Source organism: Capricornis sumatraensis, chromosome 8, assembly GCF_032405125.1.
Source record: "Capricornis sumatraensis isolate serow.1 chromosome 8, serow.2, whole genome shotgun sequence".
Lineage (NCBI taxonomy): Eukaryota > Metazoa > Chordata > Mammalia > Artiodactyla > Bovidae > Capricornis > Capricornis sumatraensis.
The window spans coordinates 80836692-80850731 of NC_091076.1; the positions used below are offsets into that span (position 1 = coordinate 80836692).

Below are 14040 nucleotides of genomic sequence, written 5' to 3' on the forward strand. Positions count from 1 at the left end.
CCAGGGAAGCCCTCAGCCTCAGATCTTAACTTTCCCCAAACGCACACTAATACTCCAGCCACAGGGCTCTCTTAGGGCCATCACCTCATGAGCTCTCCCAGCCCAGGGCATTTTCACAATCCATCCCTTTTATCTGAAATGCTTCTCCCCAGTTCTTTGGTCCAGTCCCTGCCCGTCCTTCATGGATCATCTTCTCCTGAGCTTCTCCCTGCAAGACCATCTGGGTCACCATTACACATGTATTTGCCTCAGAGCGTGTAATACAGTTCTTTTAACTTTGTATTTATCTCTGTATTTGGCTGCACTGGGCCTTTGTGGCGGCATGCGGGCTCTTCATTGCTGTGTGTGGGCTTTCTCAAGTGGCAGCGAGCAGGGGCTATCCCTAGTTGTGGAGTGTGGGCTTTTCTTGTTGCCGAGCTCAGGCTGTAGGGTGCACAGGCTTAGTTGCCCTGCAGCATGGAGGCTCTTAGTTCCTGGACCAGGGATTGAACCCAAGTCACCTGCATTGGCAGGTAGATTCTTAACCACTGGACCACCAAGGAAATCCCAAAACAATTCTAATTAAATCTTTCTTTTATCATTTTAACTTACATTTGCCTACCTACTTCTCACTAAGACCCTGGAGATCAAGGACCACATCATCTTGCCTTGGATTGTATCTGTGCCTTAAACTCTACGTAGCACAGAGCGGGGCTCAGTAAATATCAGTCAAATGAATTAGCAAACAAATGAATGCACATAAAAGACCTGTTGTCATTGCTAAGTTGTTCCTGACTTTCAGGTCTTTTTAAATAGAGTTCTGTATTCTTCTGTCCCATGGAGGTTTCATTCCTTTCATATTAACCAATCTAGCCTCCTCATTTTTAGTCAATGTTTTCCTTTTGGGAAGCTTTCATATAGCCTGTTTATGAGCAATTTCCTCCTGTTCTTTGCCAAGTGACCTCCAACTATTTCATCATGTAGACTGAAGCTTTCTGTCATTCCAGGCAAGCTGACCCGTCCCTGAACCATATTGGTTATTTGTCTCGGAATATAACATCTCAGCCCTGCCCTTGGTTTAATCTTAACGCACATTTCCTTAGCAGAGGCAATATTGCCGCTCATCAGCTAGCGATTACCTACGCACCTGTGCCACTTTCTGGATGGCTGGACTTGTTTTCTCATGCACCCATTTAGAACATACACTCTGGGTTCATCATGCGCTCCCCATCTTGAGTCTAATCATTTTGTCTGATGGACTCCTGTTCTCAGGTTTGGAATCCACATGACTGACTCAAACACTTTCCCCTGTGTCTGCCAGGCCCCTGCTTATAAAGGAAACTCACCATCTGTGCTTGGGCAGAATCTGTGCATCAGACCATCCACTGCTTTACTCCATGTAGCCTCTTAGAAAGCCTGGGATCCTTCCCTGCCTCTGAGTGTGTGATCCATGCCTCTATCCCTTTGTTTCATCATGGCAGTTATTATTGATTTATTTGGCTGTGGTGGGTCTTCATTGCTTCTCTCTAGTTGTGGCAAGCAGGGGCTACTCTCTAGCTGTGGTGCATGGGCGTCTCATTCCGGCGGCTTCTCTTGTTGCAGAACATGGGCTCTAGGGAGTGCGGGCTTCAGTAGTTGTGGCCCCCAGGCTCTAGAGCACAGCTCTCGTAGTTGTGGCGCATGGGCTTAGCTGTCCCTGCAGCATGTGAGATCTTTCCAGATCAGGGATTGAACCCGTGTCTCCTGTATCGGCAGGTAGATTCTTTACCACTGAGCCACGGGGGAAGCCCCATGGCAGTTCTTAATATTGGGCTAGGTTTAACACCCTGAAAGTCAGATGAGAGATTTTATTTTCCCTACCCTCACTCCAGCCCTTCTCCCAAAATGCATGAACCCACAGGCAAACAAAATTCTCTATGTGATCTTGGGAGTTCTCTAAGCTTCCGAAGCTCATCTGTTGACACTCGATTAAGAATATGTGCTTTTCTAAGAATCTGAAAAATAAAAGATATATATATATATATATATATATATATATATATATATATATATATATATATAACTGAATCACTTTGCTGTAATCTGAACCTGACACAACATTGTAAACCAACTGTACTCCAATATAAAATAAAAATGTTTAATTAAATAAATTTAAAAAAAAGAATCTGTGCTTTTCTGACACGTGTGTCTCCTCCAGGATTTTCCATCCTCAATAGAGGGGGAGGAAGAGGAAATTCCACCCACTTTCTTTGGCTTCTGTTTTAACATGAACCTGCCACCACTCACTCGCACCGCATTCCTTCTTGCCTTCACAGATCAATCCTTTAACACTCGTTTAGCTTTACCCTCCTCTCTCTCTTTTCTCATCATGTCTCTTCATTCTGCCTATTTTGGCCACACCGTGCACGGTGCAAAGTCTCAGTTCCCTGACTGGGGGTGGAACCCACGCCCTCTGCAGTGGGAGCACGAAGTCTTAACCACCAGACTGCCAGGGAAGTCTCTCCTCTCTCTTCTCATCTCCTTCTTCCTGAACGAGCCACACTTGCTTATTGGCACCACTGTTTTTGCTTTTGGTTCATCTAAAAGCAATCACCCATTGTTTCCAGTCCCCCTTATTACCTTCCTCCTAGGGTTACTGTGAGGATAAGCATGAAATCTCAGGTGCGAAAAGGTAGTCTTGAAACACTAAGACTACAGTAGCATCATACGGCACCATAATGACAACGATGATTCTCCTGTTCTCTGAGGCAGCTCAGTTTGCTTTTCCTTTACACCCTTTTCTCACGTTCTTTCAAAGCACAGCGTCCGCCTGGGCCCTCCCCTTCCCACCCTCACACGGCATCGTCTCTGGTCCTTTCGCTCGACTCGTACGTGATCTTGCTTGGTCTCCGTCCTCCTTTGTCCAGTTATCTGGCATTGACACAATGAATCCTGACATTTCCATTTATCTACCACCTTGGTCTTCCACTGCCTCCTCTTTCTCTTTCCAATGTGCTGGTCAGAACAACGGGCTCACTTAGGTTTTTGTCAGCCTGCTACTAAGGGCGTTCAAAGAAACGGTTTTCAATTCACTGTCTTTGCAGCTAGATTATCAGCACTTTGATTACAGTCTCTTTTTCACTGCTCCCGACCCCCATTCTCTTTTTCTTAAGCACCAGTTGAAGTTGGCCGGATTGGAGCAAGTCCAGTCTCTACAGAGCAGCTTCAAGATCAGCAGAGTGTTGCTTCTGTGTGGAGAGGCAGTCCTCTGTCTGTTCTTATACTAGAGGAGTGGGGGGCACCTCTTCCATTGGGGGCGCTATGGAGGGGAATGGAACAGGGATGTGGACAGTGTCGGATACAACGGCAGTAATAGAAGGTGTTCTACCAGATGGCAGATGTCTTCTCCAGCTGGGGGAGCAGCAGAGAGTGGAGCCAAGTGCTGAGCATAAGAAGTGGGGGGCTCCATTAGGAAGTTTATTTATTTATTTTTAAAACTTTCTTAAAAAAAAAGCTTTTTTTTTTTTACATGTATTTTTTAATTTACTTTGCCACACAATGCAGCATGCAGAATCTTGTTTCCCCAGCCAGGGACTGAACCCTCGGCCTCTACAGTGGAAGCATGGAGTCTTAACCACTGGACTGCCAGGGAAGTCCCCCTTTACCACCCTTAGGAAGCTTAAAGGAAGAGGGGGATGGGCAAGGTAGCAACTTCTGGACATGTGGAAAGATTACCAAACAGTCTCCTGAGATTGAGAATTGTCGACTTGCTGTGGCCCCAGTTCACCCGGTGTGTTATTTTTCTCTTGTATTAATGCTCAGGTTTGTGCAGGATTGCACGTGTATGCATATGTGTCTAGTCTCTCAGTTCAGTTCAGTCGATCAGTCATGTCCAACTCTTTGTGACCCCAGGGACTGTAGCATGCCAGTCTTCCCTGTCCATCACCACCTCCCAGAGCTTGCTCAAACTCATGTCCATCAAATCGGTGACACCATCCAACCATCTCATCCTCAGTTGTCCCCTTCTCCTGCCTTCAATCTTTTCCAGAATCAGGGTCTTTTCTAAGGAATCAGTTCTTCACATCAGGTTGCCAAAATATTGGAGCTTCAGCTTCAGCATCAGTCCTTCCAATGAGTATACAGGACTGATTTCCTTTAATATTGACTGGTCTGATCTCCTTGCAGTCCAAGGGACTCTCAAGAGTCTTCTCCAACACCATAGTTCAAAAGCATCAATTGCTCAGTCATGTCCAGCTCTCTAAAACCTCATGAACTGTCACTGGCCAAGGTTACGGGTTTACAAAATTTGGGTGATGCAGATGTAGAATGGACAAGAGTTAAGAGTCTTATAAGATCATGGCTCAAATGAAGGATTATTGGATCCATATTAAAAATAACAAGGAGGTAAAGATGAAGGTTGGGATAAACAGAGGAGCCAACGCACTGGGCGTTTTACTGACGTAGAATCATATGAGCGGGACTAATAGGGTAAACAGTCTGGGGCCTCCCTGGTGGTCCACTGGTTAAGAATCTGCCTGCCAGTGCAGGGGACACAGGCTCGATCCCTAGTCTGGGTTTCCACGTGCCGAGGAGCAACTGCTGAGCAACTACCCTCGTGCCACAACTACTGAGCCCGCATGCCTAGATCCTGTGCTCTGCAACAAGAGAAGCCACCTCAGTGAGAAGCCGGAACACCACCGCAAAGGCCCAGCACAGCTAAAAACGAACAAATAAATAAATGTTTTAAAATAATTTTTTAAAAAGATTAAACAATCTGAAGAGCAGGACATTATCATTGTGAATAAATATGAAAGAATTATATATGAGACACAGGATCATTCCTAGTGATAAAGTCCTTGGTGCAGCCTCTGAAAGTGGGTAGGAGAAATGGAATGAAGTTCTTTGAAGGTAAGGAAACGTGAGGCTGGGTGTCGACCGAGTCATCCAGAGTGACAGCAAAGTTCACCAAGTTAACGATGAAGCAAGAAAAGATGGAAGATTTTAAACCAAGTTCCAAAGCCCTAATAAAAGTGACTCTCTCTGGGAAGTTGATAGAAGGCAGAAAACATACAAGTTAGTAGGTAATATAATCGATGCATGTGCTTTAGATGAGAAAGGGTTTTTCTACAAGAGTGGAGAAAAAATAGCCTGCAAGTTCTACGAGAAGGCTAGAAAAACGTTCACCTTCCTCCCAGCCCCGGGGCTGTGTGGAGCGAGGGACAGGGCCACAGAAGTTGTCGTGTCCTCAGAGACTGGCGTTCGAGGAAACTCAGCTGCCAGCACGGTCAAGAAGGTTTACAGTGGGACTCGGTTCCTGGTGACCCCACCACAAGGAGCACTGGAAGGAAGATCAGAAAGGGAAAGATGAGCTAAAGGTGAGGGGTGGGGAGGGGAGGGCTGGCAGTCATAGCAGGCAGTATTCAAAATAATCTAAACCTAAGCCCTCCCCCCCCCCTTATCCTTTGTGAATAAAGAAACGAAATAGGCTCTTTTGTGAGCAGAAATGTCACCGAGACTATCTAACAGTCCAGCACCCTTATCCTAGTATTTTCTTTGGATCCACTGTTTATATTCCCAGTTCTAAAGCTGACACCAAATCCATTGCCAGCTAGGATTTGTAGAGTTTAATAAGGGTGTTTCTTGGGTTCATCTCTGTTAAATCTTTAATAACATTCCTCAGTACGAAAAGTCCTCATCCAGTTTTGCCTATACAGTTTAAGAAGACTCCATACTTCTTTTTTAGTGCTTTAAAGACGCTTTCAATATTGACAGCGTTCTTTAAATATTTTTGCAGAAATATCAAATTGCATCTTCAGTTTTAGTTCCCCTGAGACTAAATTTAAGTACAGACTTTTATCTTTTTCTTTTTAAAATGTATCCTCTTCTCTCTCATGTTCCTTACCTTCTGAGAAAAATTGCCCAACAACTCCTTCATGGTACTGCACACTTTTGTGATCCTTTGTCTAAAGAATACTGCGTACTTTCTCTAAACTTTATTGGATTGTTGAATAGCTAGTATTCAAGCAGAATTGGTGTTCTTTAGTAAGGTTATTTCTTTGTGTGAAGTCTTTCTCAGACTTGCAGAGCAACTCTTTTTCATTGATTTTCATATTTTAATTGCGATATAATTGACATAGAATATTGTGTAAGTTTCAGATGTACACCATGTTTTGTAACATGTATTGCAACATGATTATCACCGCAGCATTAGCTAACACCTCTGTCACATTACAGAATTATTTATTTTTCCATTGCCTTTTTTAAAATCAGAGGATAATTGCTTTACAATGTTGTGCTGGTTTCTGCCTTACAACAGGGAGAATCAGCCATAAGTATACATATATCCCCTCCCTCCTGAGCCTCCCTCACACTCCCCCATCCCACCCCTCCAGGTCATCATAGCATTGACATATATATACTACCATGTACAAAATAGATAGCTAGTAGGAAGTTGCTGTTAGCACAGGGGGCTCAGCTTGGTGCAGAGCAACTCTTGAGCATTCGCCTTGCTCCAGTGACACGGTTGTGACATGTGTGTTCCTGTGGCTGTTCCCTTACTCCACTCCCAACACTGAGATGCACAACATTCACACCCACACAGCCAGGCCCTTCCTTGGCATGCCCCTCTTCACTCTGATTCACGCAAGATGACGAGAGTAAATGTTCTATGTGGCGGGAATAACAAGGAGGAGGCTCCTATGGACTAAAGTACAGGAAGCTAAAACCACCTGAGTCCTGCCCCTTGGGGCCACACCTCCCAGTAGGTGTCCAGGGAAAATATGTATTATTATTAATATACATCAGGGGGCCAAGCAAGCTAGACCCATCTATACCCACACACTTGCTACTCTTTGAGCCTTTTCACTCTAGGACGGTGGCCCAATGCCTGGTCTTGAAGTGGAGGCTGCACAAAATGGAGCAGCATGTCTGTCCACTCTTGAGGGTGTTAACTGAAATTTGAAAAAGTACAACGTGAGAGTTGTGAGTTGAGTCTCATTTGGGGCAAAGTGAGGCCTAGAGCCTGGGACACAGCCTCTCAGAGAGCTCTGAGGAGCTGCTCCAAAGAGGTGAGGGAAGGAGGTCAGCGTCTTACATGGTTTTAGTGAGGTGCGTGCAGCCAAGCACACAGTTGGCTGAGGCTGGATGCTGGTCACGAGGAGTGATGTCTCCGCTAATGATTTCAGTGCTTTTCCAGATCTGAGGAGATTCAAGAATTTGGGCTCATAAAATCTCCTGGAAATATCTAACTATGTGAACGTCTGTTGTGCCAGTTTTTCCCAGAGGACAGAGCACACCCTTCCTGATCTCCACCCTGAACTCCTTTCAGGGAGTTTGGAAGGTCAGCAACTACAGTGGCCTTGCAGAAGCAGATGGCAACTGCCAATATTTAGTTGGCAGGGATTCAGTGAAGAGGGAGGGGAGAAGTTTCTTTGTCTCGACAAGTGTGCTTCCTTTTATTTGGGAACAAAACGTTGGAAGATGTAGCAACCCCACCCTGGGAAGGAAAGGGTCTGTGCGTGAGGTTGGGGTGTCGCGCTCCTGGCCGCTGGCGATGGGGGTGCTGTGTGGGGATGAAGACTCAGTGACATAAGAGGTGCTAATGACCACTCCATGCTCCTTTCAGGCAAAAAACTCGGATACACCTTCAACAACCGGAACTTCCACAATGTGTCTTTGGGGCAAGGACAGGAGGTTGTGGCTGAGGCCGCACTGGACCTGGCTGCCAAGAAAGGCCACTGGGTTATTTTGCAGGTATGCCCACTCTGCCCTGATGGGGCTCATTCTTGACCCATCCTTGTGTGGACCTCCGGGGCTACCTTTCCTTCCACACCCTCCTCCCCTGACTTCCTAATCTTCTCAAGATGCTGGCTTTCAGCTGGATTTTTCCGGCTGCTGATCTCTTCCCATGCCTTCCACAGAACTCCTCCGCTCCACCTTTCCTCTGGGTCACACGGCCCATGTTCTTCATCACATTCATGACTAGAATGCTACACGCACAACCAGAACTCAGCCTCTTCATTGAGAGCTCATGTTGGCATCTGGAGTCTGGAATACCTACTGTTGTTTCATTAAACACAGGAGACTTCCTTCCCTGTTGGCTCAGACGGTAAAAGCGTCTGCCTACAAAGCGGGAGACCCAGGTTCGATCCCTGGGTCAGGAAGATTCTCTGGAGAAGGAAATGGCAACCCACTCCAGTATTCTTGCCTGGAAAATCCCATGGAAGGAGGAGCCTGGCAGGCTACAGTCCGTGGGGTTGCAAAGAGTCGGACACGACTGAGCAACTTCACAACAACAACAAACACAGGAAGTAAAGGCTGCCCTTCTTCTGTCGTGGCCTGTCCTCATTCCTGTTCATGCACCTTGCATGGGTGCTGGGGCTGTGGCAGAGCACGCGGTGGACTCCTCTCTCCTCCCGTAGCACCCTGCAGCCACCTCTATGAGCGCATCCACAGCTCTGTAGAACAGGTTACCATATGCCTGTGTCCTCCACGGCATCTTTTTAGGGAAAGAGACATCCCCATCTACCTTTGGCACCCAGCACACTACTTCTCTCAGATGCTGGCTCAGATGTAAAGAATCTGCTTGCAATGCAGGAGACCCAAGTTCGATCCCTGGGTCGGGAAGATCCCCTGGAGGAGGACATGGTAACCCACTCCAGTATTCTTGCCTGGAGACTTCCATGGACATAGGAGCCTGGCAGGCTACAGTCCATGGGGTCCCAAAGAATCAGACACAACTGAGAGACAAACACTTTCACTACTTTCACGCTACCGTGAACACAGTAGACACTCAACCAGAGCCTGTTGGGTAAAAGAATCAGTGAAGAAAGCAACGGAGGAGAGAATCAAATGGAAAAGCCAGTCCCTCCCCTCCCCTCTGACTTTGATTACCCAGAACTTCCTCTCTCCTGATGACTCAGTGAACACTTCATGCTGTTGGGGCTTCATTATCCCACTATTTGTTTGAGCCTAGCAGCAGAAGAACCTGTTGTTCCCTAGGACTCTTTTTCCAGAAACAGTGGGACCTTAAGGAGGAAAGAGAATGACAGCAGGGTCCCTGCCTCCTCCCACTGGATCAGCTCAGTGATGGGAGGGTGTGACCTCCCCAGTTGTCTCAGGCTCATCTGTCAAAGCGACCCCGTTCTGGCCACTAGGTTTTCCCTGATGGCTCAGATGGTAAAGAATCCATCTTTACCTGCAATGCAGGAGACCCAGGTTCGATCCCTGGGTCAGAAAGACTCCCTGGAGGAGGGCATGGCAACCCACTCCAGTATTCTTGCCTGGAGAATCGCCATGGACAGAGAAGCCTGGCAGGCTACAGTCCATGGGGTCACAAAGAGTCGGACACAACTGAGCAACTAACTTTTTTACTTCACTTCACCCTGGGCACTAGCACCTTCAGGAAGCCAGCCCCCTCCAGAGACAACGAGCCGTACCTATCTGCTGCCCGGGACTGTCACATCTTGTCCCGATGTGGTTTCTGAGACATCTCCAAGATCAAACCTGACGCAGCAGCAGAGTTTCTCACTGGGGAGTGGCGGTGCTGCCTGGCTCATGGAGCCCCGGCTCTCTAATCAGCCACCAACCTCTCTGCTCTGATAGAGTGATGACGATGGAACTCTTTCCTCTAACAAATTTTCATTTCAGCATCCACTACTAACTCCTGCATAGCATTTCACAGGATACAAAGCCCTCTCAAATCCATTACCTTCAGTTATTTGCAGCAACCCTGGGAAATAAGTATGGTATATATTACTGTCATTTCTCTTTTCATAGAAGAGAAAGTAGACCAGATGGCTGTGGCCTCGGCACTATGTTCTGTGCCGACCTACGTATTTAAAGCTCTGCAAGCAGGCTTCCTCAAATATTTATCAAGGAGCTTTTATCTGTCCATCATAATGAAACATATTGCAATGAAGCAAAGTGACTATCCTTGCTAGAGTGAAAAGTGCATGCTACAAGGTGGTGCTAAGAAATTAATGTCGTTTCACATAGACAGTTTGACAGATAGGAATCTCAGGGAGAAGGAGACAGGCTCAAAGACCAGAGGGGCTTGGGCGTGGACGAGGAGCCTTCCCTCTATGAGAGCCGCAACGTCCCAGTGTGTTTTAGGAAGATAAGTTTGACAACAATTAGCAGAATGATTTGGAGAGGGAGGAGGAGAAAGGAGAGCTAGCTAGAAGTTTAAATGCATGCTTTTCAAGTCTGAACATGCAGACACATCACTGGAAAATCTTATTAAAATGCACGAATCCAGTAAGTCTGAGTCAGCATTTCTAACTGGCTTCCAGGTAATGGTAACATCACTGGTCCATGGGCCCCACATTTGAGTGTCAGAGGTTCAAAAAAATCCAGGTGTCGGCAGTGGGGATCTGAAGTTGGAAGGTAACCATGCGTGAGACACTTCAAGTGTGACCCCCCCGCCCCAGATCGGGAGCAGCAGCATCACCTAAGGACTTGTTAGAAGTATAAGCACTCAGGCCCCTCCATGGACCAGCCACTCTGAGGTGGGACCCAAGGACCTTTGTTTCAACAAGTCATCCGAACAAGGGGATTCCAAAGCCTCAAGGTCAAGCTTGAGATCCTTAGGACATGGAAGGATAGTTTGAATGGCAGGAAAAAGGGGTCCTCATTACTGAGAACCCCAAGAGTCTTGCTAGGATGTGATTTGTTTGAAGCAAAGGCCAGGTACCCCCCCCCAACCCCAATCCTCCTTCCTGATCACCATTTAAGCAGAGGCTTGCATGGGGCGGGGGGCTCCTTCCTTCCCACCAGAACATCCACCTGGTGGCCAAGTGGCTCGGCGCCCTGGAGAAGAAGCTGGAGGCGCACAGTGAGAACAGCCACGCAGAGTTCAGGGTCTTCATGAGCGCGGAGCCCGCACCCTCGCCCGCGAGCCACATCGTCCCCCAGGGCCTCCTGGAGAACGCCATCAAGATCACCAGCGAGCCACCCGCGGGCATGCACGCCAACCTGCACAAGGCCCTGGACAACTTCACTCAGGTAGGGCCCTGGAGGGAGGGGAGCAGGGCACCTCGCCTCGCAAAGAGCAGACCCCTCCCCCCCACCCAGGGCAGGAGAAGAACCCACTCTCTTGCAGGAGTCAGTGGCAGGGCATGCCCTGCTCACCTGCCCTCAGGGTCCTGAGCAGAGACAGGGAAGGGGCAGCAGCTGCTTCAGTGGTATAGCTCCTAATTATTACGATGATAAAACTATGCCTCGGTAGGTTTAGTATCATCTTGTCAGCCTCCCCAGGGGCCCTTGTCTTTGGGCTTACCCCTGTGCAAGCCCAACGTCCAGTCTTGGTTATCAAGCAACTGGGAAGTATATCCCAAGAGATGCTGGCTTGTCCTGGTTCTGCTGCGGAAGGATACACAACAGCTGATGTTTGGGACTTTACCAGCCTCTGCAGTAGGTCATTTGAAGGAACAGGGACAGATTCAGGAGTCTCTTCATTGCTCACAAGAGTGTCAATTGCTCCGTTCTGCATTTGCAAATGCCCAGGAGCAGTGGCCTGCTTAAGACCCTCTAGGATTTGCTCTGTTCCTCCAGGGCCTTATTTTCACTGTTTTTGGGACAAATCGCAGAACTGGGTCTTTTCATCCCCTCTTCCCTGACCGCTGTGCTGTTTGGAGATGATCATTTCATTCTGACTTTCATTTGAGCAAACCCACTATCAACTAGCTTCACAAGTGTGGCTTCTCGTCTTTGTGCTTAAAGGCATTTTTCAGCAGGACTCGATTTTCCACGTGTGACAGAGGTAACAAAGGAAGCTCCCTACACGTCTGCAGCGAACAGCTCTGTCCAAAAAGCCATTATTATAATAAGTTCCTGCTTGCACGAAGCAGTGACTTTGTTTCCTGTATCATCTCTGACCTTTCACATCCATATCTTCATGGCAAGCGTGGTGCCCAATCAAGGGACCAGAGAGAGAAACTGTGTCGTGGGTTCACTGGGGAAAAAATCAGACCTACCAGCAGCTTAATCTCTGCAGTCTTCTCTGCTTCCCCTCGTTGTTGTAAGCAAAGTCTAAGGTCCACCTCCTAGAAGAAATGCCAGGACTGAACCCAGTCCAGTTGTGTGAGCTTTCTAAGTGCCTTTCGGGGTCTAGCTGCAGCATCTTGCTCCGTCCTGAACAGAGGAGCTCACTCAGAGGACGCATTTACTTTCAAAGAATCCAGGGTTCGAGTCCTAACAGCCCTTCTCAATGCAGGTTTCTCCCTCCCCACCATCATCCCCATGCCCATTAACATCTAAGAACAATTCCACTGACTTCCTCTGGACTCTCTCTTGCTTCTTTTCTTCCATCTTCCCATCTTTCATCCTCTCTTCATGAGTCAGACCATTTCCCCTGCCTTCTGCGCTGCAGCCAGGACCTCTCAGGGGTCTTGCTTCTACAGCCACATATCCATTAGGATGTAAAGGGCAGGGCACCCCTCTGTGTCTTGTGGCTCCGATTCCCACCGTCCTCTGCTTCGGCAGTTCCCTCAGCAGATGAGCCGTGGGGTCGTCAGTCACACAGGCAAAAATTACACCTACTAAGATTCCATGATGGTCAAGGAAGCATGACGGGAAGGAGGGGAGTCAGAGATGATGCTGTGGCTGTCCCCACCCACACCCCAGCGCCGAGTGCTGTCAACAGGACAAATGTAACACTTCTGTGGCCCCCTACCCTTTTCTCTGTTGGCTACACTTGGGAGCCTTGTTAGCATGTCCATGTGTGCAAACTGCAACTGTAAACAAGTTCTGTTATAGGCTGAATCTAAACTAAAGCTCAGCCCGTTTGCAAGGTCCTCTCAAAGCTGACTATATGCCTGTCTGAAGCGCAACCAAGTCCTGCTGCTGCTGCTAAGTCGCTGCAGTCGTGTTCGACTCTGTGCGACCCCATGGAGTGCGGTGCCATTGCCTTTTCCCAACCCAAGTCCTGCTGCCACCCAAATCTCCACACCTCCACACCACCTGCCCTATGGCACAGCTGCTCTGCTCTGACACTGAGCATCATCTCCTTCCAGGACACCCTGGAGATGTGTTCCCGGGAGACAGAGTTTAAGAGCATCCTCTTTGCGCTTTGTTACTTTCATGCTGTGGTGGCAGAAAGACGGAAGTTTGGGCCCCAGGGGTGGAATCGCTCCTACCCCTTCAACACCGGGGACCTCACCATCTCCGTGAACGTGCTCTACAACTTCCTGGAGGCCAACGCCAAGGTACGGCTCCAGCCAGCACAGGGGCAGGTCAGGAAGGTGCCTCTGAGAAAGATGATGGGGCATCAGCATGGGGAGATGGGGTGTGCTCACTGGGGCAGGTCTACAGTCCCCCAGGGGCGTGAGGAAGTGCAGGTTTACTGCAGGGTCAACCCCAAGAGCAGTGTGAGGCCGAGGAGGAAGTACCATGATGGAAGAGGGGTGTGGTAAGAGTAGTAAGAAAGCTCAGAAAACCAAACTATTAACAGTGACTCATGCTTGGTGTCAGTCAGTCCCATGGGTGTCTGTCCCAGGCCTGCCCCCCGCCAGACCACCCTGTGTACTCCCAGCATTGCTGGGGGTGGTGGTCGGCAGAAAGAGACCCACCCTCATCTGCTACAAGCTACCAGTTCAATTCACCAAAGACAGAGAGCTTCCCGTGGTAGTGCACACAGCTCCTTGCAGAAGCACGGTCTGAAGCACGGTCTTGCTGAAGTTGGAGAAGCCAAATTCTTCCTTCTTCCTTCACCTCGCCTCCTTTATCCCACCTGATGGCTCCATTTTATGAAACACTGGCACGGATGATCCACGCTCTTCAGTTTAGGGAAGACCAAACACAGCCTCTGCAAGGCCTCTCCCTCTTTCTTTGGGGACAGAGAATCAGGCCCAGAAGCTATGCCTCTGGCTCTGACTCCAGGGTCCTGGGAAGTCCACCACAGAACACACCATCCCTTCACCTGCCACGAGGACCCAGGCTCCCAAGTGGCTTTCCTGCCTAACACTAACACCCATGAACTTCTGTGCTGTGTTTCATTCACTCTGAACTTTCCAAGGAGACGATTAATCGATAAGCTAATTAATGGCAGGGAATGAGAAAAGTACCCACGTCTTTGCTCCCCTC

General features: G+C 48.4%; 1 protein-coding gene across 1 annotated transcript in view; it reads left to right on the forward strand.

The window, feature by feature from the left end:
- The window catches only part of DNAH9 (dynein axonemal heavy chain 9), a 286957-nt gene that overhangs the window by 254527 nt on the left and 18390 nt on the right, over positions 1–14040 (forward strand). Inside the window, exons 62-64 of the mRNA XM_068976630.1 lie at positions 7583–7710; positions 10735–10962; positions 12972–13163. Of these exons, the coding sequence (XP_068832731.1) occupies positions 7583–7710; positions 10735–10962; positions 12972–13163 (548 nt within the window). The remainder of the gene's footprint in view (positions 1–7582; positions 7711–10734; positions 10963–12971; positions 13164–14040) is intronic.